Source organism: Carettochelys insculpta, chromosome 30 (assembly GCF_033958435.1).
Source record: "Carettochelys insculpta isolate YL-2023 chromosome 30, ASM3395843v1, whole genome shotgun sequence".
Lineage (NCBI taxonomy): Eukaryota > Metazoa > Chordata > Testudines > Carettochelyidae > Carettochelys > Carettochelys insculpta.
In genome coordinates this window covers 5,779,816-5,804,990 of record NC_134166.1, presented here as the reverse complement: position 1 = coordinate 5,804,990, position 25,175 = coordinate 5,779,816, and the positions used below count along the sequence as shown (strand labels likewise).

General features: G+C 46.0%; 2 protein-coding genes across 3 annotated transcripts in view; both read left to right on the top strand.

Annotated features, from left to right (window-relative positions):
* Positions 1-16,004, top strand: PEX11B (peroxisomal biogenesis factor 11 beta). The gene is made up of 4 exons (XM_074981244.1): positions 1-337; positions 9,601-9,716; positions 9,991-10,192; positions 12,700-16,004. Exons 1-4 carry the CDS (start codon positions 282-284, stop codon positions 13,064-13,066), a joined length of 741 nt encoding a protein of 246 aa, XP_074837345.1. The 5' UTR covers positions 1-281; the 3' UTR covers positions 13,067-16,004.
* Positions 16,005-17,215: 1,211 nt separating this feature from the next.
* Positions 17,216-25,175, top strand: part of LOC142003864 (perilipin-2-like) — a 52,047-nt gene continuing 44,087 nt past the window's right edge. Inside the window, exon 1 of one of the 2 annotated variants that reach the window (XM_074981200.1) lies at positions 17,216-17,348. Coding sequence is in view for 1 of the 2 variants with exons in the window: in XM_074981199.1 (XP_074837300.1) it covers positions 24,039-24,053 (15 nt within the window). In the remaining variant the exon portion in view is untranslated. Of the gene's footprint in view, positions 17,349-23,991; positions 24,054-25,175 lie in introns of those variants that run through there. The other variant, XM_074981199.1, reaches the window with a different exon arrangement.

Genomic DNA, 25,175 nt, shown 5'->3' with positions numbered 1-25,175 from the left:
GTGGCCGCTTCTCCTTGCCCCAGTGACCGGAGGGACTTCGCTTCCCCCCTTTCCCCAACGAGGAACGAGAACCTTTCCTACGTTCTCAACCGCGGTCCTACCTGCACCAGGAGGGCCCAGGCCGAGGGGCCCCAGGCGGAGCTGCACCGGGAGGCTCCGGGCCCAGGGGCCCCAGGCGGAGCTGCACTGCGAGGCCCTGCGGAGGAGGGTGGGAGGAGCCGGTACTTAAGAAGGCGCGAAGATCTAGGCCCGGCAGTGCCAAGAGGAAGAGCAACTACACCATGGATTCCTGGGTGCGATTCAGTGCCCAGAGCCAAGCCAAGGAGCGGGTTTTCAGGTATGGTGTCCGCCCATGTGTGTGGGAGGTCTGGGGCCCCACAAGCCAAGGGCTGCTGGTGAATAGCAGGACGCCCCTGTACACCCTGAATTGAAGGGAAGTGATTGAGAAGATCCAGGGGTGAATCTGTCTGAGCTAGGAGTTGCTGGGTGTTTGGGATCATTTTGGGGAAGGTACCAGAATTCACTTGCCAGGGCCTCTGAAACTTCATTGTAATATTAGTGTCAAAATAGTCATGTGTTGCAGCAAATGTGCCACCAGATGTAGGTGTGATCTGCAACTAAAGGTCTTACTGGCTTACCTGGATCAGTGATGAGTGTGGAAAAAAAATCACAACCTGAACCATCCTAGGTCACCAGAAAAAGACTCAGTGTCCATTTAGTTACAGTGGCAAAATAGTCCTTTTAGGTACCTTCAGGCATCCTGCAGCAGTGAGTGTCCTTGTCTGGATCCCCAAACTTGAGAATGAGGAGTGTGCTAAGACTCGGCAAAAGCTGCATAGACCATGCTCTGTAGTTACACCTTGGGCCACAGTGGCTAGGGCTGGGATGGGCTTCAGAGCCCACGTTCCTTCAAAGTTGTGTCTGTACACAGGTATTGTCATCCTGCTGGTGTGAACTCCTCAAGCTTGAGGCTGGGGCTCTGGGCTGGGAAGCTCCGTGCCACAGACTGCGTCAATGGACCCTTTGCTGATATAGCGTGTTTCATTCAGGAAACTAATATAACCTATATTAGCAAATGGTTGCTTTGGCCAGTATGAGCTGTCTCTCCAGTAGGAAGCTTTGCTGCTAGAGCTATACCATAAACCATTTCTAGCATACGCAATGCATCAGTCCCTGCAGAATTCTAATTACTTGTTATTTTCCGGAACTGCTTTACTCTCCCTTCTTTCCCCAAACCTTGTGATTTTTCATGGATTTTGCAAAGTGATCAAGAAGCCCAGAAATATTCTCAGGGCAGGTGGTCAGTGCAGGACAGAGACATCATTGCATGTACGCTAATCAACAGGTGTCTTGAGAATTTGGCCAGACCAATAGTCTCATCTAAGGGTTTGTCTGCACAAAAAGCCTAACTATCCTAGTATCATAAACACATTCAACTACTGTAATGTACAGTTACTTCAGTATTGCTTAATAGCCATGGGAAGGGGAGTAAGCAATACTAGCATAAGACACCTTTAAAACAGTACAATTGCATCCACTCTAGGGATTGTACTGACATAATTGTCTGTTAAAAGCACACTCCTAAACAACAATTGTAGTGGTACAACAACCTGTCGACATCTACACTACAGAGATCTTTCAGAAGAAGCTCTTCTGGAAGATCTCTTCCAAAATAACTTCTTTCGAAAGAGTGGGTCCACACACACAAAAGTGGATCAAAAGCGTGATATACTCTTTTGAAAGAGAATGTCCACACAGCTTGTGAAAGAACAGTCCAAGGATCAAAAAATCAGACCCTATGAGGACTGCTCATTCGAGAAAAAGGGCCTGCAGAGTGTCTACACACATTTTCTTTTGAAGGAAGCTTTCAAAAGGAGGCACTCTTCCTGAAAGGCAAAAGGAAGAGTGATTTAGAAAGGAGCACCACGTTGTTTTGATTTACTTGCAAAAGAGCACTTTTTGTGTGTAGACGCTCTGCTAGATCTTTTGAAAAATCTTTTGAAGAAACTTGCTAATGTAGACACAGCCTCTATGTGTTGACCAGCCCTAAGCTCTTTCCCCAGTGCCCATGGCATCTAATGGTGAATGCCACAGGCCATGGTCGTGTATCATGTTATCCTATGGTTCTGAGGGAAAGAGAAGTCAAGAGCTTCTTGATTGCCAGCTCATGCCCTGAAGAATGAGGTTGATAGATGGCATTTTATCATAGCCACAAATCATTGAGATCAGTGCTGATATATAAAAACCTGACAAAATTATTAAACCTACAGGAGTGCTTCTAAACCAATTCTGATTGGCAACCCCTGATTTGAAATCCTTTTATATTGAGTGTTATCTCTGTGATATTGATTTGTGTGTGGGTTGAGAGGCTGAGCTTGAAGACATGGGTGGTAGAGGAAGGAGATTTGCTTTGCTTTAGAGTGTAATAACAATTTCAGTACCTCCCAAACTCCACAACGGCCTTTTGCCTCTCTCCCAGTTGAAAAATGGTTCCCTACAGCATGAAGGTCCACTGGCTGATCTTTTCTTTTTATGATCTTTTTTCTGTTATAAACTCGTTGCTTTTAATTTTCCAGTGACTCTTTGATCTTGTAATCCTGCCAAATACCTTTGTTGGACAGTTGTTGTTTTATACAGTGCACCTCTATGTACAAGGGGAAATCTAGCAGGCTAAACAATCTTATTCTTCTGAAATATTGTAGTGTTCTTTGGAGCTGGAATTACCTTGTATCATTGATGAGCATGAAAAAAATCATTACTTAACTACAGGGCTCTCCAAGGTCAGGGAATAGCAAGCCCCCTCTAGGTAAGCAGTGAGAAGCTATTGCAGCAGTGAGAAACCTCGGCTAGTGAGTGGGCCTCATGAGTGGCCCTCTTTCATCTCATTGGGCCGCAAGATCGTTGTAACCAAGATGGGCTTCTGGGATGAGGTAGTTTTGCTCACTGTGCTGGCATACCTAGAATTTGCAGAGTGTGCCGATTGAACGACGGCAGTGCTTTGATTGGCTGCAGGGAGAGCGTATGACTCTAACACTAAATGCTGTGTGCAATCCGCATGCATCTTGCTTCATGTTCTTTTACTGTAGATGTGTGTTGCTTTAGTAATATCAGTAGTCAAAAAACACATGGATGGAAACCAGCAGAATTTGGAGACCCTGTGCACAGGCAACAGCAAATAAACTGCCCTCACAGGCCACATGAATCCTGATGGGCCACATGCAGTCCCCAGGTTACACACCACTGCACTAATGTTTTGCTGCTTAGAAGCGGCATTGGTGTACATATCCCCTTGAACACACTTGTCCTAGCATTGAGAGAGGCTGAATGCTTAATGGATTTCTGTGCTTGTGAAATCAGTTCACCAATTGTACTTTCCTATATGTTCTGGAAAACTTGGGCTTTCATTTTTTTTTTTTAAAAAAAGAGTTCCATAATCATTGTGAGGTTTGATTTTAAATTCTGGTCATTAATAATCTGTATTTTCCCTGCCCCAATGGAGCAGGAATAGGCTTTTTCAGCCAGCCAGAGATGAGAAACATTTAAAAGATTCTTCTTGGGAGGTTGTTTTGACTAGTATCCTGTGGTGAATCAAAGGAGGGTGAAGCTTAATGGTGCATATGGAGCAAAGACTCTTTTTTATTCTGCACGTGTACAGTACTAGGTGCTAGGGGTTCTCGTTCATAGCTGGACCTCCAAGGTGCTACAGTGGTGCAAATAATATTTATTACAGCTTGGCAAATACTTGGCAAAGTTTCCTGTTTGTCAGTAGACAAAGCAGAGTGTGCTGGATTCAGACTTCTGAAGGGGAACTGCTGTCAAGATAAATTATGTAGTTTTAAACATTCTCTTCTTGCATTATTATTAGCACCAATTCTTTGACTAGTTTAGTCTCCTGATAAACAATGGAAGATTTCTGAGGCAGCCAAAGAAGGAAAACTTGCCAAACCTCCACATCAAATAGAGCCAGTTTGATGGACACCTGTTTGTGTGGTAGAAAAGCCTCTAGATTAGCAAAAATCCATGTATGGTCATTTTGGGCAAATGTGTACATGTGGTCTAATAAACAGAGTATAGAATAAGAAATTAGGACACCCAAATTCTGGTCACAGCTCCATGAGGGAATGTTGGCTGATATTTAGAGCTGTGGAGTGGAGTGAGAGCCAGGACTCCTGGGTTCTGTCCTGGCGCCACTGATTTCTTGTGTAGTTTCTTAAGCAGTTTGTGCCTCAGCTTCCTGTTTTATTAATTAGATTTGAGCATCTATCAAGCTGTTGCAGTCTTTGGGATTGGTGGACAGAAGGGTGCTCGTAAAGGAGAAGAATTAGCTAGCGCAACCTAGTATCTCAGACTGTTATGACTTGTAGGCAGAGATGAAAGCCAGGCAGAAGACAGTTAGATGACGCTCTCTGAACAAATGACTTACAAAAACCCTTCAGAACAAGGCATTGAAATGCATCTCTCTGCTTTGAAGTTAGGCTGTATTTTTTGGGATGTGCAGGCTCTGACTTCAAACGTGAGAGTTTTTGGTGCCACATGGTCATGATATGAAATGCCTTCTAGTATCAGGTTACTTCTGCACGAAGCAGATGTTGAAGAATGTAAATGTTTTGATGTAATTGATTTCAGGATTTTGTAGTTTCTAAGACCAGAAGGGACCACTGTGATCATCTTGTCTGATTTCCAGGCCTTAGAACTTCCCTAAAATAATTCCTGATTTGCTGTGTTCAGTCCCAAAGTTGGGCTAAAAAAATCACTGCTGGACCCAGGAGACCCTGACAGATTTAAAGTTGCACTATATCATGAGCCATTGGAGCTAGAAGTGATGTATTTTTCCATAGAGCTGGGATTCTTAGCCTTCCAGTGGGGGTGGTATTACTACTTATTTCTTTTAGAGTGGCACTTACTTGCCAGAAGCAATATCCAGACTCCATAATGCCAGGTGCTATACATGTGCATACTCTCTTCTCTTGGTAGTCACTTGATGATGAGCAGGATGTCTTCATGTCACCCTCCTATTTGTGAGTCTATTGGTGGCTGATCGGGCCAATTCTGGAGCCACAGGTCTAATCACAGAAGAGGCAGGTGTTGGTAGCTGTTAGAGGGGTGAGGGGTAGTTTTTGCTGCTCTTTTCTTCTTCTCCGCCTCGCCTCATCTGCACTGCAGCAGTACCTCTCAAACTGTGTGACCACCCCACGAATTACCGCTCTCTGCTGGGGACAGTCCTGAGCAAGGTTCTTCCAAGTGTCAGCACTGATTCTGAACTTTTTCATGTGTTCCTTCAGCACTTCCTTATATGGCTTCCTCTGGCCCCCAGCATTCCTCCATCCTTCCTTCAACTCAGAAAACAGAATCTGTTTTGGGAGGTGCTGGTCAGACAGCTGAACCACATGACCAGTCCAGCCAAGTTGCTGGTGAATGATAATGGCTTCAGTGCTGCTCATGTTTGACTCTTAGAGAATGCTAGTGTTCGTGTGCCTATCCTCCCAAGAGATACTTAGGATTCTCCAGAGGCAGCGTTGATGATATTGTTCAGGTGCCTTCAAATGATGCTTGTGCGGTGTCCAGGTTTCACATGCATACAGTAGCTTTGGAATAACCATTGTGTGGTACACAAGGAGCTTTGTCGTGGCATAGATGTCCAAGTTCTTGAAGACCCTTTGTCTCAGGTGGGCAAAACAGAGCTTGCATAGCTCAGACAATGCTGGATTTCTGAGTCAATGTAATAAACAACAAGCCTTGCTCTTTAGGTTCACCAGCTAGATAGATAGGACAAAGAGTGTGAGAGGAAATGAGCAGGAGAGAGCAAGTGACTTCCCTGGGGCAGTGGAAAAGCTGTGAATAAACACTAGATCTTTTGGCTTCCAGATGAGGACTTTATTCACTGAACCACATCATGTCTCTCAGTGGTATAGTGCTGCTCCCATTCTGGGCCATTTGAGCTTCGCTGCTGCATGGTGAGCTCAACCCAGGAACAATGAACTAGCTCACGAGGAACGCAGTGGAGCAGGTTAAACTAATTTCACTGTGCAGTAAACTTGTTCTTTGTGTCACACAGTGCTTAAATGCCCCAATGTAAGCCCAGGGCTCCATTGTGATGGATGCTGTACAAACAAAGACAGTCCCTGCTGCAGCGAGCTCAGTCAAGGGCTGTGATGAGACGCACCTGGTGGAAGAAGCAGACAGAGGGGTCTGATGGGAGAATGGGGTAGAAGGGTAAACCTAGCGTGAAGCAACTTTTGTTGTCTTGTCTTAGTAACCTAAGGCAGATGTTCTCGGTAGGAAGTGTCTTCCATATTGTCAACCCCAGTGTTGTAAAATGACAAGATTGGTCCTTGCAAAATTATGAAATTATCTTATATCATGAGATTGGGGGGAATGGGGGAAAATTGGTTCACTTACTAGCTGTCTGGTGTTCTGAGCCTTGAGACTTCAACTTTTCAATCACAAGGACCAGAAACTTCCTTTTATTTTAATTAAAAGCTGATCACAAAACTCCTGAAGCTGGAACTTGAAAACCATAAACTTGAAACCATGAGAGTGACAGTCTGGAGACTCCTCCCTATGCAAACATCCCTCCATCCTGCCCTTCTGCAGAGTGGGATGACCTGTTTCCAGGCCCCATGAGTCCTTGACCTTTGCAGGTTTGGGCCAGATCTTGAGAGAGACAGCATTAAAACCGTTGGAGTTGGAGTGCTCAGCTACTTTTCGTATCAAACTCTGTTCCTGTACCCACAAATTTGGGAGATATCTCACTTCAATTTGGTCTAATATTGAATTGCTTCCATAATGTTTTTTCTTCCTCCCTTGAATTCTTCATGACCTTACATTTTATTCCCCCATCTAATGCAAGCGCCGTCAACAGACATGTTACGTGTTGCCCCTGGCTTTGCTTGCTTTTACTCCGTTGATGTTTATCTGCTTGTAGCATTTCCTGTTGCTCCCGGCCCCAAACTCCAGCCTTGTCCGGTTCTTTATTAAGAAGCTCTTTGGAATCTCATGATCTTGGACAGGAAAATCTCCCATTGTCAGAAGAAGCAGAGTTGGGGTCAGGGGGTGATCCTTTCGTTTTCTCTCCTGAACTGTATTCAGGTTTGCTATTTCAAACCTGTTGCAGCCACATTCTTTCCTGCTGAACGGGGCTGGGTTTGGCACCTTGATAGGTTCACCTTAGGAATAATGAATCACAGCCACAACTGGCACTAATTGGTCCCCCTTGTAGCAAGTCTCAGCAATGAGGCTAGGGACTGAACTGGTTATGGAGACAAAACACTGCTTCCCGGGATGCAGAATGGAGGCTCGTTGGCAGGAGAAAGCTGTCCAGGCGGTCCCTTTTCTGGGGATAAACAACAAATCACATCATGGCTATCGATGTGATACATTCTGGTGGACTAAAGTAATTCAAAAGACAGCACGTGATCAGATGGTAATATTTGAAAGATAGGCTACGTAAGGTTACATTTTCCAGCCAAGCATTTTATGAGGAGACAGTCTGTAAAAGTCCCTTGAGATTTTTCTCACTATAGCATTTAAACTCTGGAGTAGCGCTTCTGTGGGCAGCAAAGCAATCACAATGGCGCAACCTTCCTCCCTCCTGCTTTGCTGATGTTTATTATTTTGATTAAAAATTCTGCGGTTTTACACAGAGATGAAAAAAGTCACATCTCCGGTTTCATACCGAGCCAAATGGCTAAACAGGGAGCTGTTTGTTAAGAAGTCACATGTTTGCTGTGGAGTGCCAGTTTTCCCCTGCCCCACATGTTGAGAGTCAAGACATATGACTTGTTCTCTGATTTCTGGGTGCTCTTTCCAGAAGGGTAGGGAGCAAAGCCTCAAAGCCGCAAAAGTCCCCATGAAATGTTTAGCAGATGCTAATGTGAAATGTTTAGCTTGCTAATGAAAGGGCTTCAGGGCAGCACAAATAATAAATCATAATGATAATATAGGGGCTAGCGTAATAGGGCCCTGACTTGGATCCTCTGGTTAAAAATAACAAATCTCTGGTTGGGAAGTGGTTAAAGCTGTAATTTATTACTAGAATGATCAAGAGAATTGAGAACCAATCTCACAAGAGGGGAGTAAAAGAGCTCGGCTTTTTTAGCCTGGCAAAACAAAGGCTGAGCGGGGGAGTATGGTCATGCTTTCTAAATGCAGCCGGGAGGAGGGAACTGCAGGAAGAAAAGCTATTCAAGTTGAAGGGCAGTGTTGGCCCAAGAGCAAATGGGTATAAACTGGCGGGGAACGGGGTTTACCCCCATAGGAGTAGGAGCAAATAACTCAAGCAGTTCAAAAATTAAGCTTGATTAGTTTCTGAATTGAATGGGATGAGGGGGTTGCCTGTGGTAGCACGCACTGGATACAATGACCCAGGAGTAGCGTGTCTTCTACTATTATCCAGCCATGTGCAGAATAAATGTTCTGTGCACCAAGGCACGTGCAGATGTGCATCACCGGTAGAAACACATGCTGCTGGCTGTGGGCGCGCTGCTGATCAGCTGGGCAGCACCTGAATCTCCTGAATGGCCACCCAGGGGCTCATCTTACGGGGAACGCTGCCCACGAGTTCCTTTGTGTCCTAATCCTGTGTTCTTAAATTAGGCCCTTATATCCTTAGTTAGCCTGCTAAATGTATGGCCTCCTTTTCAGAAGCATTGAAAGGCCTAGTGTCTTATGGAGATCACTGCATTGCAAGTGCTGAGCTGCACGGAAAATCAGCACATGTAGGACATGACATTTAGGAGGGCACTTACTGGCTTCACTGGAACAACTCCAGTGCAGGAAGTACCTTGCTGAATCTTATTTAGGTGTCCAACTTGCATATCTAAACTTTGAAAAATTGACCTCACAGTAGAAAGCCAGGGAAGGGAAGAGGTGAGAGAATTTACTCCCCATTCCCAGCTCTAGGTAAGAAAATGAGATGGGAGCTACTGAGTCTAGAGAGAGTTCTGCTGTATTCCCAGAACTGTCATCCTAACAGAACTGAAACTGGCCCCTTCAGCTGGCTCCAGAAACTGACCAATGTTTGGAGATTTGAAAAGGCCCTGTAAATGCTATCCAGAGATATGCAGCTGAAGTGGAAAAGTGTGAAGAGCAAAGTGTTTCAGGGCATGCCCATTCTGCAGGGGGATGCCCATGCCCCAGGTGGACTTAAGTTGCCACTGGATCCTTTATATGGTTTTATTTTTAAATCTACATTGAGGCTAAGAAGCCTTAGGTGAAATGAGCTAGTTGGACTCTGTGTGGTGTTTTGTAGAACTGAGGTGAGTTATTCTCATGGGTTAGAGTGGAAATGGCACATTCATTGAAGGGATTCTTTCTAATCCTGTCTGTGGTCAACCTGTGGAATGTTCTGCTGCAGGAATTTCGTGCCCTGTAGTAACATTGATAATTGAATCATATACTTCAGTATGATGATCATTACAGAGATCAGGGAAAAGTCTCTTCCCTTCCATGGCCAGCACTCCACAGATAGCCAAGAGGGGCTGGAAGAAGAGGACGTTTCATCTTCTGATGGTGTAGGCAGGGGCCTGGGCTTATTGGAGTGATCCATTAAGGCAAATCCTGTCTCCTTAAACAGTTTTTGTGCTCTGTTCTCTGTTTCAGAGCTGCTCAGTACGCCTGCACTCTGCTTGGCTACACGTTGCAGAAGAATGGAGTGAGCGACGATTTTCTCACCAGAATCAAGCAGCTCGAAGCGCACCTGAGCCTGGGGCGCAAGTGTAAGTGAAGCCACCTTCTCAGAGACCTGTCGTGGGAGGGTCTCCAAACAAGGGAAACCCAAGTCGTCTTATGCCACTGATTACCTTTTGTTGTAGTTTTCTGCCCTCATGCTTGATGGGTGTGGTCTCTGGCACTACAGCATGATGTGGAAAGCGGGAAGGATGTGTCTGTTACCCCAGAACCCTGACCTGTAGGCATCAGTGCCGTGTGTAAATTATTTCAACAGCAGGGAATGTCTGGCTGATCCTTTCTTCGGCCTGCTTGTCATTCCAGTGTTTCGGCTGGGCAACTCGGCGGACGCCCTGGAGTCAGCAAAGCGAGCCATTCACCTGTCGGATGTGGTCTTGCGCTTCTGCATCACCGTCAGCAACCTGAACAGAGCCATGTACTTTGCCTGCGATAACATCCTGTGGGTGGGAAAGTCAGGCCTCATCCCTCACATGGACCAGGACAAGTGGAGCCAGCGGTCCTTCAGGTGAGGCTGGGCCAGAGCCATTTGCTTTTCCTGGTGATGGATGGTCCTGCCTGGTAAATGTGTGGAGGGCGGAAGGGTGTTTCTGACACATCCTTGCTAACAATATCTGTACTGCTGCAGAAATAACATGGCACTGTCTCTTCCCTCCTCCCAAGAAATAGTGGGTCACTCAGAATTCCTCATTATTTCCCAGAGGAAACAGTTTATAACTTGACAATCAAACCTTGGACAGAACCACCTCACCCTATTCCTGTGATAGCTGTCTTAGACTGGGATTCTCAAAGGGACTGAAGGGAGTTTGACGTTCAGTGGAAGTTGCTGCCTAAATGTTTCTTTATCACTTTCCATCCCAAAACACGTAGCCAACCTTACATCCAGGAGTCGCTTTGCCCTGCATTGAAGAGCAGCCACCTCAGGGGTGGCCATAGGAACCGTTCAGTGTCATGCAGTAACTTTATGCATTAGTTTATGCAAACATACCTGTAGAAATTCTCTGGGAAGTCATAATGGGCAGAAAAAGCAGCGGGATTGGAAGTAGCATCCCTGCTCTTTCAAGAAAAAATGTCCCAGGCTCTTTATTAAAAGCAGTGATAATATTTAATAGAGCAGTTGGTGTCTGCAGATGTCAGGGCTTCACAGAAATGGACATGTATCATTATCTATGAGTTTATGGTGAACAATGAGAAACTAAGGCACAGAGCAGTTTACCCCACCCAAATAGTCTGTCAAGCCATTTCCATCCCTGTGCAGAATACATTTTTATGTGAATGAAGGCAAGTGTAACCATGCACCTCCAGTAGAACCACAAAACCTAGCTGTGGGAACTCTGCCAACCAGATTGGTGGCATTCTGGTCTTTCCTGAGCAACTGCACAACTTACAGAGAACACTGCACCTCACCGGGCACACAGTAAGTTTGTGGCAGCATTGGCAATACAACCATATCTACTGTGAGTTCTGCATCCGATGCCCTGAATTGTGCTGCCTCTGATATCCATGCAGGGACAGTGAGCTCAAGTTAACATCCTGCATAGAAGGATGAATGCACATGAATGCCTAGGAAGTGGAGGAAGAATCTATGTTGGCCATATTGCCTTCAATAGCAAAGCTAAGACAGTATGTTGTATTGTGCAACTGTTCCTCACCAGCGATTCTAATAACACTTCCCTAGCATGTATAAGAGTAACCATACTGAGTCAGCGCAAAGATCCTTCTAGATCAGTATCCTGTCTTCCAACAGTGGCCAGTGCCAGATGCACCAGAAGGAATGAACAGAACAGGTGATCCTCTGTCACTCATTCCCAGCTTGTGATAAACAGAGGCTAAGGAACACCATCCCTGCCCATCCTGGCTAGTGACCACTGATGGATTCATCCTCCATGAATTTATCTAGCTCTGTTTTGAACCCTGTTATAGTCTTGGCCTTCACAGCATCCTCTGGCAAGGAGTTCCACAAGTAGACTCTGCATTGTGTGAAGTAATTCCTTTTGTTGGTTTTAAACCTGCTACCCCTTTAATTTCATGTGGTGACCCATCCAGAACTCCCAAAGCTCTTGACAGATGTGCCTTCCATCTTCTGTTGGAAATAAACGGCGTTGCATCTGTTTGACGACTGGCTAAAACACATCACAGAGCAGCAACAGGAATTATCCACAGTCGTTCCAGGAGAACCCAGTCCATGGCTTTAACCTTCAGTCACACTTCCTGTTAGGAGTTGGGAATAGAACCCAGGCATTCTGGTGTCTAGTCCTGCAGACTGTCCTCTGAATATCACATCCTACGTTTTCTGATACCTCTGCCGTGGCTGGACACTGAGGGTGTTTCTGCCCCGACAAAGACTTTGTTAGGTTTGATGGTAGGAATATGAATGTGGATGGGAACGTGTGCTGCACGGCCTGATAAAGGTGCTTAGTTTCTGCCCACAGTGCCATCAGGAGGTGTAATTGTGGCATATGCAGCCATGCCCCATGTAGTGTTAATAGAGCCAGCTCAGGTTACACGGAAAGCCGCAGAAGCATGGGACCTGGCAAAGGGGTTTGTGGTCACGCGACCACCACTCATTCTACTGCTGCTGCTTCACCACTATTGCTGATTGATTTGTCCCTGTTAAAAACAGAGGTGGAAAATGTACTCAGAAAGTTGCTTGAGTAAACATACAGCTGCTTCGAGAGGAATGTACTTAAGTACAGGTTCTGGTGTCCTGTTGGAAAGCTATTTGAGTAAAAGTGCATGCATGTGCATGCACGTACGTCATCTCTAGACAGTACTCAGGTATCTAGAAGTGAAAGGTGCTGCACTTTTACTCAAGGAACTTTTGAGGTAGTTTTCCCACCTCTGGTTAAAACTAGCTCAGGTACATCTTCATGTGCTGCATTCATGCCTCTCGGCTGCAGTAACATAACCTTGGGGTGCCATCCTGCTTTGCTGAAGTCAGTGGGAGCTTCATCCCTTTAGTGGACAGTAAATATTAGCTGCCAAACCCTCTTTCCTTCCCCTTCTGCCTTTCAGATATTACCTCTTTGCACTGATCCTGAACCTGAGCCGGGATGCCTATGAGATCCGCCTCCTGATGGAGCGCGAGGTGTGCGGGAAGCGTCCCAAAGGCAGTGAGACCAGGCATGCGCTGCGAGCAGACAGCAGCCTCCAGCAGCTGGTGCTGAGGCTGAAGGTCAAACTGCAGCTCCTTGCACATGTGCTGAGGAGCAACCCTCCTCTGCTTGTGGACGTGGTGAAAAACGCCTGCGATATCTTCATCCCACTGGACAAGCTGGGGCTGTACAAGACCAACCCAGGGTTCGTGGGACTGTGCGGCCTTGCCTCTTCCATCCTTTCGATCCTCACCATTGTTCATCCCTGGCTCAAACTCAAACCGTAACAGGAATGACTGGCTGGTTGGCAGTAAGAAGCAGAGCCTTTGCCTCTACACTACTGGCTCAAGGCCAGCTCGAGATGTTATGGGCCCCAGGTTGCTGCCATCCAGTGGTGGGTATGCAGTGAATTTCGGAGGGGGCTCAGTTCTGTGACAGGACAAACATTCTCAGACCGCTACCAGAATTGACACTGACAGCTTTATCCAGGAATTGGATGGGCCATGGAGACTGAGCTCCCATCTTGTCCCTAGAGGTGTTCTGTGCCTCCGTTTCCCCATCTGGTGGCTAGTAGAGGAGGCCTTTATTGTTGTTGCCCGTGTTCCGTGAATACAGAGTGGACTTCAGTCTCCAGGGTTGTCCAGCAGCTGCCACCTTTCACATGGATCTCCTTGTTTAATATAATAATGTAATCTGGGAAGTACTGTGAGTAACAAGGCCCTGAAGTTTGTGGCTGGAGACTTCTGAGGTGCATTGCTAAGCCCTGGTTTACCAGGCATGCTGGCTAAGCTTGAAAGGCTCAGGGGAAGATTACAGAGTAGTGGCATTGGTGATGACAAGGCCTGTCCTAGTGTGCATCAGTGGAGTGCGTGCTGCAGCATTCTCAGCCGTTCCTGTTGGTGCCATCTCAAATTCTAACAGCTCTGCCGTGGCTGGACACTGTCCGCTCTTGCTGCCTGAGCCGTGACTTTAGGTTCGGTTTGATGGGAGGAAAACGAAGGCAAATAGGAGTATTCTCTCCTCCTACCTCTCCTACTTGTTTCCGTCTGGCACTGTTCTCCCCATGTTTTTAAATCACTTAAGGATGTTCAGGCATGGAGCATGGTGACCTGTGAAGGCGGGTGAGCGAAACTGACATGATCCGCACCAATTTACAGCAGTGGCTGAGGCCGTAAGGGTGAGGTTTGTTTTCTGCTCAGGGACATGGCTGAGGACTCCTGGTTCTATTTTTGATCCCTGAATAAATATGGGCCATCATATCTTTGTGCCTGAGTTTCCCCATATGTACCATATGAATAACAAAGCCCTATCCTCCTGTGCCTGCACTCTGCTTTGCCCAACTAGCCACATGCTCCCAGCCTTAAGATGTTTTTGATGGCTTGTTTTGCTGTACTTTAATAAACTGGAGTGGAAGGACAACGAATGGTGCAGTGTAACTTGGAATGGGAAGCTGTATCTTTTCATAATAAACATACATATTGATCTGAAATGACCACTTCCCTGGAGTTTATCAAGCTCTGTTTCTCTGTGCAGTCAGTTCATGAATGCAACTCTTCCAGACTGATGGCTGATGGCACCCAGCAATGGGTAGTCTCAGACCAAGGTATAGTTATACTTCAGACTACTATGTTCTTCATGAATCCCAGTTAATTATGTAAGTAGAGTAATGGAAATGGTCTCATATGCATTTAGCTCATGGGGGACTGTGCATGTAGATGCTCAAACCAATCGTAGAATACTAGCATTGGAAGGGACCCCGAGGTTATCAAGTGCAGTCCCCTGCCTCCATGGCAGGGCCACGTGCCATCTGTATCATCCCTGTTTAGATATTTATTCAACCTGTTCTTAAATATTTCCAATGATGGAGCTTCTACAACGACTCTATCCAATTTCAACCAGTACTTAACCAGCCTGACAGGAAATTTTCTTAATGTCCAACCTAAACCTCCATTGCTTCTTGCCCTATCATCGGGTGGAGGAGAATAATTTTCTCCCTCCTCCTTGTACCATCCTTTTAGGTACTTAAAAGCTGTGATCATGTCCCCTCTCAGCCTTCTGTTTTCCAAACTGAACAAACCCATTTTTTTTAGTTTCTCATAGGTCACATTTCCTAGACCTTTAACCATTTTAGTTTCTTTTGTCTGGACCCTCTCCAATTTCTCCACATCTTTCCTAAAATGTGGTGCCCAGAACTGGACACAGTGCTCCTAGTGAGGTCTAATCAGTGCAGAGTAGAGTGGAAGAATGACTTTTCATGTCTTGTTCACAACAACCCTGTTAATGCATCCCAGAATCCTGTTTTGCTTTTTTTTGCAGCAGTGTCAGGCTGTTGACTCATACTTAGCTTTTATGGTCTACTATGACCCCTATCAGAACGATAGCTGGGTTAGTCTGTATCGTCAAACACAACGAGAAGTCCGGTGGCTCCTTATAGACTAACAGATATTTTGGAACATAAGTTTTCATGGGCAAAGACCTCCTTTGTCAGATGAATGTAGTGGAGGTTCCAGAGGAGGGCCTAAATATATAGGCTCATGAAAAGGAGAGAGTCCCAGTCCGGAGGAGGGCCAGAGTTGACAAGGTCGGTTCAGTCATTGAGGATATAGCCCACTATCAGCCGCTAATGTGGAGTTGTGACCCCCTAGGCCCCTTTCTGAAGAACTCAGTCCTAGGGAGTCACTTCCCATTGCGTATGTGTGAAACTGATTGATTGGGCCTCCCTAAGTGGAGTACTTTGCATTTGTCCTTATTGAACTTCATCCTGTTTTCCTCAGACCATTTCTGCAGTCTGTGCAGGTCATTCTGAATTCTGACCAAGCTGCCAAAGCAGTTGCAAACCCTCCCTGCTCAGCGGCACCTGTGAACTTCTCTCTGCCATTATGTAATTATTGATGAAGATATTGAACAGAACTGACCCCTGTGGAACCCAACTTGTTATTCCCTTCCAGCGTGTCTGTGAACAGTTATCCAGCCAGTTATGCACCCCACCTGATAGTACTCCCATCTAAGTTGCATTTCCCTTGTTCAGGGCTGTGCAAAGTGAGGGGGAAGCCCCTTCGGCTTGGTGAAATTTCGTAAGGGGGGTTCAGCACAGTCAGCTGCTAGGTCTGAGGCTCATCCGTCTCATTAAAATGTTGAAATATGTTTCTGTTTTTTATGTCTGTATAGTCACGTGTATACCGATTAATAAAGTTTTTACATTCTACACAATTATTTACTTAGATGTGCCAAAAGGTTTTTTTTCATGTGATCATAACCGAAATTTCCATCGGTTTGGATGACGTTAGCAGGGCCCCCCAACCTGTCTAACTGCAGGGATGAAAATTGGGACTGGATGTATAAAGTTTTTTTGCTCACCCCGCCCTAGTTTACTGGTAAGGTCATGTGATTACTGTATCAAATGCCTTACTGAAATCCCTACTAAAGAAATCAATGCTCTTTTTCCATGCCTTCAGGACTCCTCCACATCCACCCATCCCTTCCTTACAAGAGTCCAAGAGAGCTTTGTTGATGCATTGTCTCTTAACCTTTTCTGAAGTATGTCTAATAATATCTGCCATTTTACAGCTGGGAAACAGAGGCACAGAGAGTGAAGTGACCCACCGAAGGGCAGACAACAGGTCACTGGCAGAGCCAGGAATTAAATCGCGAGAGGACTCTCAGATGCTTTTCCATCTGGTGTAAATGGTAATCCCTCAATGGCGCTATGCTGACTTTAATCAGCTACAAAGCTGGCCCTTTACTGCCAACTCCCGGATGTTAAAATCCCACTCATGCCTCATCTGTATCTAGCAGAATCTTCCAGGGTGGGAGCATTCACAGTATTCTCTGTATGAGGCCCTCCTGCTTTGTGTTCACTGCTGACTGACTGTGAAACCTGGCTCCTGGCTCTTTGGCAGGGTTTCATTTGCACCTGCTGCTTTGCTCCTTCCCTGAAGGCCCAGTTCTCTGCTGCTGGTGCGCAGTCGTATCATGCCTCCAACGGACACATTTGTCTTTGATCAAGGCCTTTATTTCAACCAAAGGGCAGAATAAATTTTCTAATGTGCACTGAAGCCTGTGCAGATGTGCACCACCAGCGGGTGTGGGCAGCTGTGGACATGCTGCTAATCAGTTGGGCAGCACCTAAATCTCTCCTGAGTGGCTGCCCTAGTTGTCAGCTTACTGGGAACGCTTCCAGGGACATACAAATAACAAGGAACAAAGATCTCATTCATATGCAGTCATAGCAATGAAAGAGGGGGACAGAATTGTCCAAATAGAAGAGGATCAGTGCCTTGAAATGTTTCTGGGCCAGACTTAGCAGTGTCTTGCGATTTATGGTGTGAATCTGTAGATGCAGTGTGCAGCAGAGAGGGCACCAGTTTGGGACTCAGGTGAGCTGGACTTTGTTCTCTGCTCTGACACAGACATCTTGTGTGACCTCAGGCAAGTTATTTAGCTACTCTATGCCTCATGTCTCCAGTAGGACAAGAGGGAAGACAACCGCCTGCTTTCCTTCTTTGTATGTGGTGAGGTTGGAGAGGTTAGCACTGTAAGGTGCTCAAGTATTTCTGCGATAGGGACCAGGTAAGTGTCTCGGATGGCAATGCAGTGGCATCTGTAACCGTCTTTAACCAGGGTCTGTCCCAGCAAGTCTGTGTGTTTCACAAACACAGTGGAGGTTGAATCTCTCTAATCTGGAACTCTCTCATCCAGCAACATCCATAATTCGGCATGATCTGAGTTAGCCAGATGACCACTTATCAGGGGTGTGGCCAAGTTTCCCGCGGTCCCATAATGTTTGTTTCCAGCCCCCAGTCCTGGCTATCAGTGTTCTGTGCTGTTATTTAGCTGTAATTTACCCCTCAACGTCTTTGAAATGCCCAAGAAGCAGTAAAAGTGTTGGTAATGTGCTAGATAATATAGCCCTCCCATAGTCTGGCAAATTCTCTTGTCCACCGCTGGTCAGGTCTGGAGGGTGCTAGACAAGAGAGGTTCAGCCTGTGCTTGATATTCATTCAATCTTGATAGATCCTTGGATGAAGTTGGTTCATTCCTTAAGATGGCGGGTTTTTGCGTGTTCACACCTTCGTGCACTGCACGTGCTAACCACAACCCCACCAAAATACTCACGTCCATATACTCCTAGTAGGGATACCACTATGTAGAGTCAGAGGGTTGGAATGCTTGCTCTCTGGCTGTCAGACTGTGATGAATGAATCCATAGTAAGGCACTAAGCCTGGTTCTTAGTTACACTACAGCCCCCTCATGCCACTCAGGGAGTGTTTTAAAGAGGCTTTACGGTGGGGGTACATGTCCTGTTTTAAGGTGCCTTTTCACAGGTAGAGCCATGTGAAGGGGCCTTAAGGTTAATGGGAATTCAGCCCCCATGTCTGTTAATTTTCCTGAGTGGCACGGAACATCAGAGCCTTTTGTCTAACATGACAATTTGCTATCAATCAGTGGGCAGTTACAGATCCATTGTGCAGAGACCAAGGGTCATTGACTAATATTAAATTGATATTCCTATTCATCTTTGTCACCTTGGAACAGTAATAGCTTGTTTCTCAGCAATGTCTGAACACTCCATTGTACTGAAATCCACAGGGGCAGCTCCTGCTCTGTACCTTTAAAAATCAGACCATGAGGATGTGAAACCACCTTCAGAAGCAGCCAGTGTCTCCATTTGTTATATGGGTAAACTGAGGCACGGAAAGGTGGTGTGACTTGCCCAGAAGCACTCAGCAAGGCAGCGGTCATAGAACCCAGGAATCCTGATACCCAGCCATTTTCTGAAAGCACTATATAACCCTTCCTGTCATCTCTGCCTCTGGATAAAAGTTCTTTATGCAATGTGCAATGATCCAATCAAATATCTAATCCCCCATCAATTCCAACCCCTAATTTCTTTGAGTGGAACAGAGTAGTCATCTTAACAGATCAAAGTAGATCACAGATTGTTATTTTGAAACTCAAGGCAGCTCTTCTAACTGCTGGCACAAGGGACTCCCAGCCAGAATGCGAAATCCCAGCTGTTCTGTCTGCTTCTGACCTAATCACTGCTGCAGTGGGTTCTTAGCTGAAAATAGCTGCATGAACCTGAGAGGGGCCATACTGAGTCAGACCAAAGGTCCATCCAGATCAAAGGTGCATCAGTCAGAATCAGCGTTCCTAATTTTTTCCATCCATAGGCAGAATAAATGTTCTGTGCACCGAGGCATGTGCAGACATGCACCACCAGTAGAAACACATGCTGCCCGCTTTGAATTTTTCCTGCACGACCACCCAAGCGCTCTGCTTACAGGGAACATGGTCAGAATGTACTTTAGCTCACTCTCCTGCAGCTGTATAAGCTCACGCTACTCTAGCAGAAAGGAGATTTCTTTTTTAGTGATGGGAACACCCTAAGTTCAAAGAGCAGCGATCTGAGTGATTGGTTTACGTAGGTGCTCTTTCAGCCAGAACTGCTCTTTAGTTGTTACACTTTCAATGTGTAGGTTTTGTGTTCTAGAAACTCACCATTTATCTTACTTCAGGGCTTCTCCACTGAGAATTTGTGAATAGATGTCTAGGGGTTATGGCCAACCTGCCCTTCCAGTGGTGCTAAAAGGGATGGAATGGATGGATCCCACTTTGGAAAAAGTTGAGGACCACTGTCTGTGCTTGTGAAGAAAAACACTGTCTGTGCACATACACACATGACTGTTCATGCACCCAGGTAACTCTGATGTTTAGCTGCCCTGAAGTATGACAAGCAATAGCAAGAGGAAGCTGATGGCTTGCAAGCCAGACACATTGCAGGGGATTGTAAGCAGAACTGGGTGCAGACTTTCAGTTGGGTAGCAGCTGTGCCACTGCCTGCAAAATTAAATTATCAAGATAAAATGTAAGTAGAGTTGATTATTGGATGTCTGTGAACTGTGTTTGTTATGGCAATGCTAATCTCTGTCTGAATACAGAGCCTGTAGAAAATCATGTACCAATAAGAATAACTATCTGTTCAGTGCTATCACTACATAGTACTAGATGCAGCTCTGAAACTTGGTAATGTTGATGAAGGAGAGAGTAGATTGAACATAAATCAGTTAATGGACGAGGGTTATGCTAAGTAAAAATATCATGGCAAATTGTTTTCAGTCTGTTTATTAACATGCTCTTCTGCCACTCATAAACCCAGCCGCTTGTGACTTCTTCAGACAGTTAACAAGAAGGGTTTGACATTTTAGAGCAACATTAAGTTTCTTGAAGCTTAAAATGTACAATAGACAGCTGCAAACTGTCTCACTGTTACTTTGTCAGTTTGATGTAAATACTGTATAATTAACTCGTGAAGAGTTTTAAAAAAAGAGACAAGGTGGGAGAGGAAATATCTTTTATTGGGCCAACTTTTGGTGAGAATGACAAGCTTTTGTGCTTGTGCCACCTTCTTCTTCATGTTTAAGATGGCTTGGGGCAGTTTGCAAACTAATGAATTAAAAAGCAAAGTTGCTGCTATTTTCCTGTCATCTTGTCTCTTAGTTGCAGTAGATGTATATTGTGAGGGAGGCAGCATTCACAGGGTAACTTATAAAGACAAGGAGAATTTGACCCATTACAGCAGGATTCCAATAGCAGCACAGCCATAAAGACAGGCGTACGGCATTAGACCAGATATACATTTAGCCCCATAGCCTGCCTTCTGCCAATGCCAGGTGCCCCAGAGGGAATGAACAGAACAGGTTATCATCAAGCGATCTCTCCCCTGCTGCACATTCCCAGCTTCCGACAAACAGAGGCTAGTGGCACCCTCCCTGCCCACCCGAATAGCCATCGTAGGATGTATTTTCCATGAATTTACCTAGCTCTTTTTAAAAACCCTGTTATAGTCTTCGAATTGATTTAACATCCTCTGGTCTGGCAAAAGAGTTCCACAGACTGTGTGTTGTGTGAAACTATAATTCCTCTTCTTAATTACAAACCTGCTGCCTGATCATTTCCTTTGGGGATCCCTGGGTCTTGTGTTCCGAGAAGGAATAGATAACATTTCCTTATCTACTTTCTCCACACTGATCAGGATTTTGTAGATCTGAGGAATATCCCTAACCTGCTTAGTCTTCTCTATTCCAAGCTGAAAAGTCCCAGTCTTATTAATTGCTCCTCATACATACAGCTGAGTGTGTTCCAAAGGCAAAACATTGGCTAGTCATAGAACTTATGTGACCTCTGGTTAAAAGACCTTCATGGCAGAGATCATCAGACTTTGCACTTACGTTGCAAAGATGGGCTGACCTAGCGGATTGGCTACTGGACTGGGGCTCCTGAGAATGAGAGAGAGGAGAATGAGATAAAGAGAAGGGAAGTGGTTTGTTACCAATGGCAGCAAGTCAGTGTCAGAGCACACCCAGTGAGTAGGGCCTGGACTGGGAGGGACATTCACCACATCATGCCACTAGAGTGTCCACAGTTGATGTACCAGGAGGCTCAGCTATTTTCAGCAAAGGGGTGTTTTGATTTGTGCCGGCTTTTTTAATACAGCTTGAGAAGTTAACTGTCCTGACTAGTGGTCATGCAGCCGGAGCCCTGACTTCATGCTAGTCACGGAGAGAGCAATATGAGCCAGGAGTGGAAGCTTGGAGAGTGAAGATGTCTGGGTCACACCGGTGATGATGTGTTGTCAAAAGGACCGAGAGCTGCCACACTTTATCCAAATAAGGATGTACTCCTGAAACGATTGGCTGAGAGGCGAAGGGGCTAACAAAATAGCCAGCCCGTCTTCCCAGCCCCCTCTGGCTGTCACTCTGAACCCATTCCTAATCAGGCTGTTTGCAGCCTGCCGCTAGCCTGGGCATCTCTGCACATCAAAGGCAATAACCTCGGAGCAGGATTGGACACGGCGGCATGTGCTAACCGCTGGAACTCATCAGGTTCACATGAACATGTGTCAGAATTCCTGTTCCATTTCCAACAAACAAAAGAGGTCTGTAGTCTGGTGGTGCTTTGTGCCCTGCTGGAATGAATCCTCCTCTTCCTCTGTCCCCAGGGCAGGGTTCTCCCTATGGTACTTGGACCACAAATTCTGTCCTACTCCTCTGTACAGCTGGGTGTGCAGAGAACATATTAACAGGCTCTTAGCCAGTTGCATATCAATCTAATATGGGGTATCAATTCGGGTGGATTTGATGCTCTGCTCTTATATGTCATCTTGAGGGTACGTGCATGCTACAGCAGCACAGCTATGGGAGCTGCAGTTCTGCCATTTCTCCTCCTTTGACAGAGTTTTCCCATCGATGCGGGTAATAGGGTATGTTTATACTTGTGGCAGGCGGTGGCATTGGCACGCTGTGATCAATCTTCAGAAGTTCGATTTTTGCCAGGTGTGGGAAGGCCTGGCAACATCAATCTCACTGGACTTGGCCGTTGACCCTGGTGCTCCACGCTGACACATGGAGTAAGGGATATCGGCACGAGCCTGACGATCCCTGATCTACACCAGGGAGGAAAGTAGATCCTGATATGTCAATTCTAGCTGCGCAAATGGCATGGCTAGAATTGCGTATCTGGGATCGACTTAGATCCCTAGTGTAGCCCAGGCCCAAGAGGCCATAGCTAGGTTGATTGTTCTTTGTTCCATCAAATAAGCTGCATCTACATTATGGGTTACATCAACCTAAGAGCATCACACAAGGCATGAGGTTTTTCACTGATGAAAGCCGTGAGTCTGGGTGGACTAAATTATAAGTGTAGACCAGGCTTGATGTGTGGCCCCCCTTTTCTCATAAAGGACACCTTGTTCTGGGGCAGTGATACACTGAGAGGTAACTAACAAGCAGTTATGCACCAGCTTTACAGTGCTTAAAGAGAACAATGACTCCTTCAGAAGGATGCTGCGAAGGACCAATGTGATGCTGCAGTGTCTGATTGGCTCCTACCCGTTGGTTACATGTTGGATGTGGGAGAACGAAGCTCTGTTTGGTGGAACTGGATACAGGATTTTGAGCTGGCCCTTTACAGAGAAAGGAGCCGGTTCAGTTCGAGCCTGGAACTCCACAAAATCAGCATTACTTATGATCCTGAGTCCATTTCTAGAATCAAGGAATTCCTGAGTGAGCAAAAGCCATTCTCCAGGGTTTGGGCTATTTAGGGCTTTCGCTCCTTGGGGTTCTAAGAACTTGGCTGCACAGATATGTAATTTGTGGCAAGCAGGATGTACGTGACCTTGTGCTAGCTTACTGGGCATGCAGGACATGTCTATGCTGCCAGGGGAGATGTGATGCCCACCCAGGTAGGCAGACCAGAGCCAGCTTTTATGTTGCTAGTGCTAGTAATAGTGGTGTAGCACATGGCAGCAAGGGGTTAGTTGCTCGAGTACTAGCTCTGTGAGGAGCCTAGGTTTGCTGCCATGTTTAGTAATGCTAGCCTTGCTCACTAGATGAAAGCTGGAATGGATATGCCTGCCAGTCTTACCTGGAAGCTGAGCACTCGGCAGCCACCCAGCAGAAATTCAGGTGCCACCCAGCTGATTAACAGAGCGCCCACAGCTGACAGCCTGTGTTTGTACTGGTGGTACACATCTGCACATGCTTTGGTGCACATAAAATGTATTCCTCTCATGGATGGACAAAATCAGAGGGAACATTGACAGCTACGTATGTCTCAGTGACACCTCCCAGTTGTGGCGTGCTAAAGATTCTGTAGTGCGCATGACAGAAGGGTCCACATGGACTGTTAGTGCATAGCTGGGTAGATTTACACTCAAGCTTTCTATGGCCTAACTTTGTACAGAGAAGCCCTCAGTGAAATTCAGCCTACGTCTCTTGCTTTTCATCTAAAAGCCACCTGTTGCTCCCTGGATCGATTTGGAACCAGGCTTTGAAGGGGTTTGCAAGTTCTTCTCATTGACAAAAGTTGGGTGTCGAGCTTGGTACGTCCCTGGGTGCCAGGTGGCTTCCACATGGTGCTGGGTTCCACCACACCTAGTCCCAGTTTTCTTCTCAGAGAATTTGTATTGCAAAAGACTCTTTAGTCTGGCTCATGGGTTTTTCACCCAAGCTATTTAGAAATATAAACATAGCCCTGGGCTACTCGGACGCAGTTGATTAATTCTCATCAAGGCTGGAATTCCGCTTAGCAATCAATTATAGCCATCACAGGCGAAGGGGTGGAGACGTTTCCAACTTAAAAGGTCATCAGTGGAAACTTCCCCTCTACTGGTTGGTTTCTAGGGAGAACGGCCTCATCGTACCTCAGGGCAGCTGATTCCCGTGCTCTCCAGTCCCAGTACTTGCTGAGTGGGAAGCATGGCTTTCAAGAATGTAAGTAGATTTAATCCTGCTTATTCCCTTATCTCAGCCCATCAGATCTGGGCAGGCACACGGGAGGCTGTGCAGGGTAGGTAGCACGTTTCTGCCTTTAGTTACATGAACCAGGGATGTTCCCGTTGGAATTATTATTTGTGTGTTATGGGAGTATCTAGGTGCCCACACATGGCCTTGGACTCTGTTGTGCTAGGTGCTTTATGGACAAAATAAAATGCTGTCTTCAAGAACAATTCATTCAGAAGGCTTTGAGCCAGAACCTCGGTGTAAACAATCCTAGCTGAATTGGCTTCAAAGGTGAGCTGCCAGTCAGGGTTCCTTCTGTTTTCACCATCCATGTGCAGAATAAATTTAGGGGAACCAAGGCATGTGTGGATGTGTACCACCAGTAGAAACACAGGCTTTCCTGGGTACTGCCCAAATGCTCAGCTTACAGGGAACACTACTGCCAGTGTACACCAGCTGAGGATCATCTCCATTCTGCCTGTGTGTTATTCACATTTTACAGTGCCTGTCCTGACCCCTGAATCCATTTCCATGGAAACTGGCCTATAATTTGAGATCTTACCTGCTCGTTAATCCCCCCAACATGCACAGACTTGGTGTCACAAAGGCACATTTTGCCCTCGTTTTTGCTTGGGGATAGGTATAAGCGAGAATAGAATTTAGCTGAGCTGGTTGGGTGTTGTCAGAAACTACAGGTGTATTGCTAGGTAGCTTTTCAGAGCGTGTCATCAGATATTTAATGACAATCACAAATGTGCCGTAAGGAGTAGGGTAAGGTTAGAATAGGTTGCCAGGAATCAGGATTCCTAGGTTCTGTCCCTGACTGACACTGGCCTGCTGTCATTTTCCAAGCCAGCTTACGGCAGCAGGTAATGATCATAAGGCCAGGTGTGGTTTGCACACTGGACTGGGAGCCAGGACTCCTGATGTCTATTCTTAGCTCCAGCTAAACTCTGGGCCCCCAGCTTGCTCCATCCGCAAAAGGAGCAATGCTTCTGTACACCCAACAAGACCTGGTCAAACAGAATTTGCAAAACTTTGAGAGTCTCACTCAAAAGCAGCTGCAGGAGCTTGAAGAGCAATCAGGGCCAAGCTTATTATAATGCTGAGCAC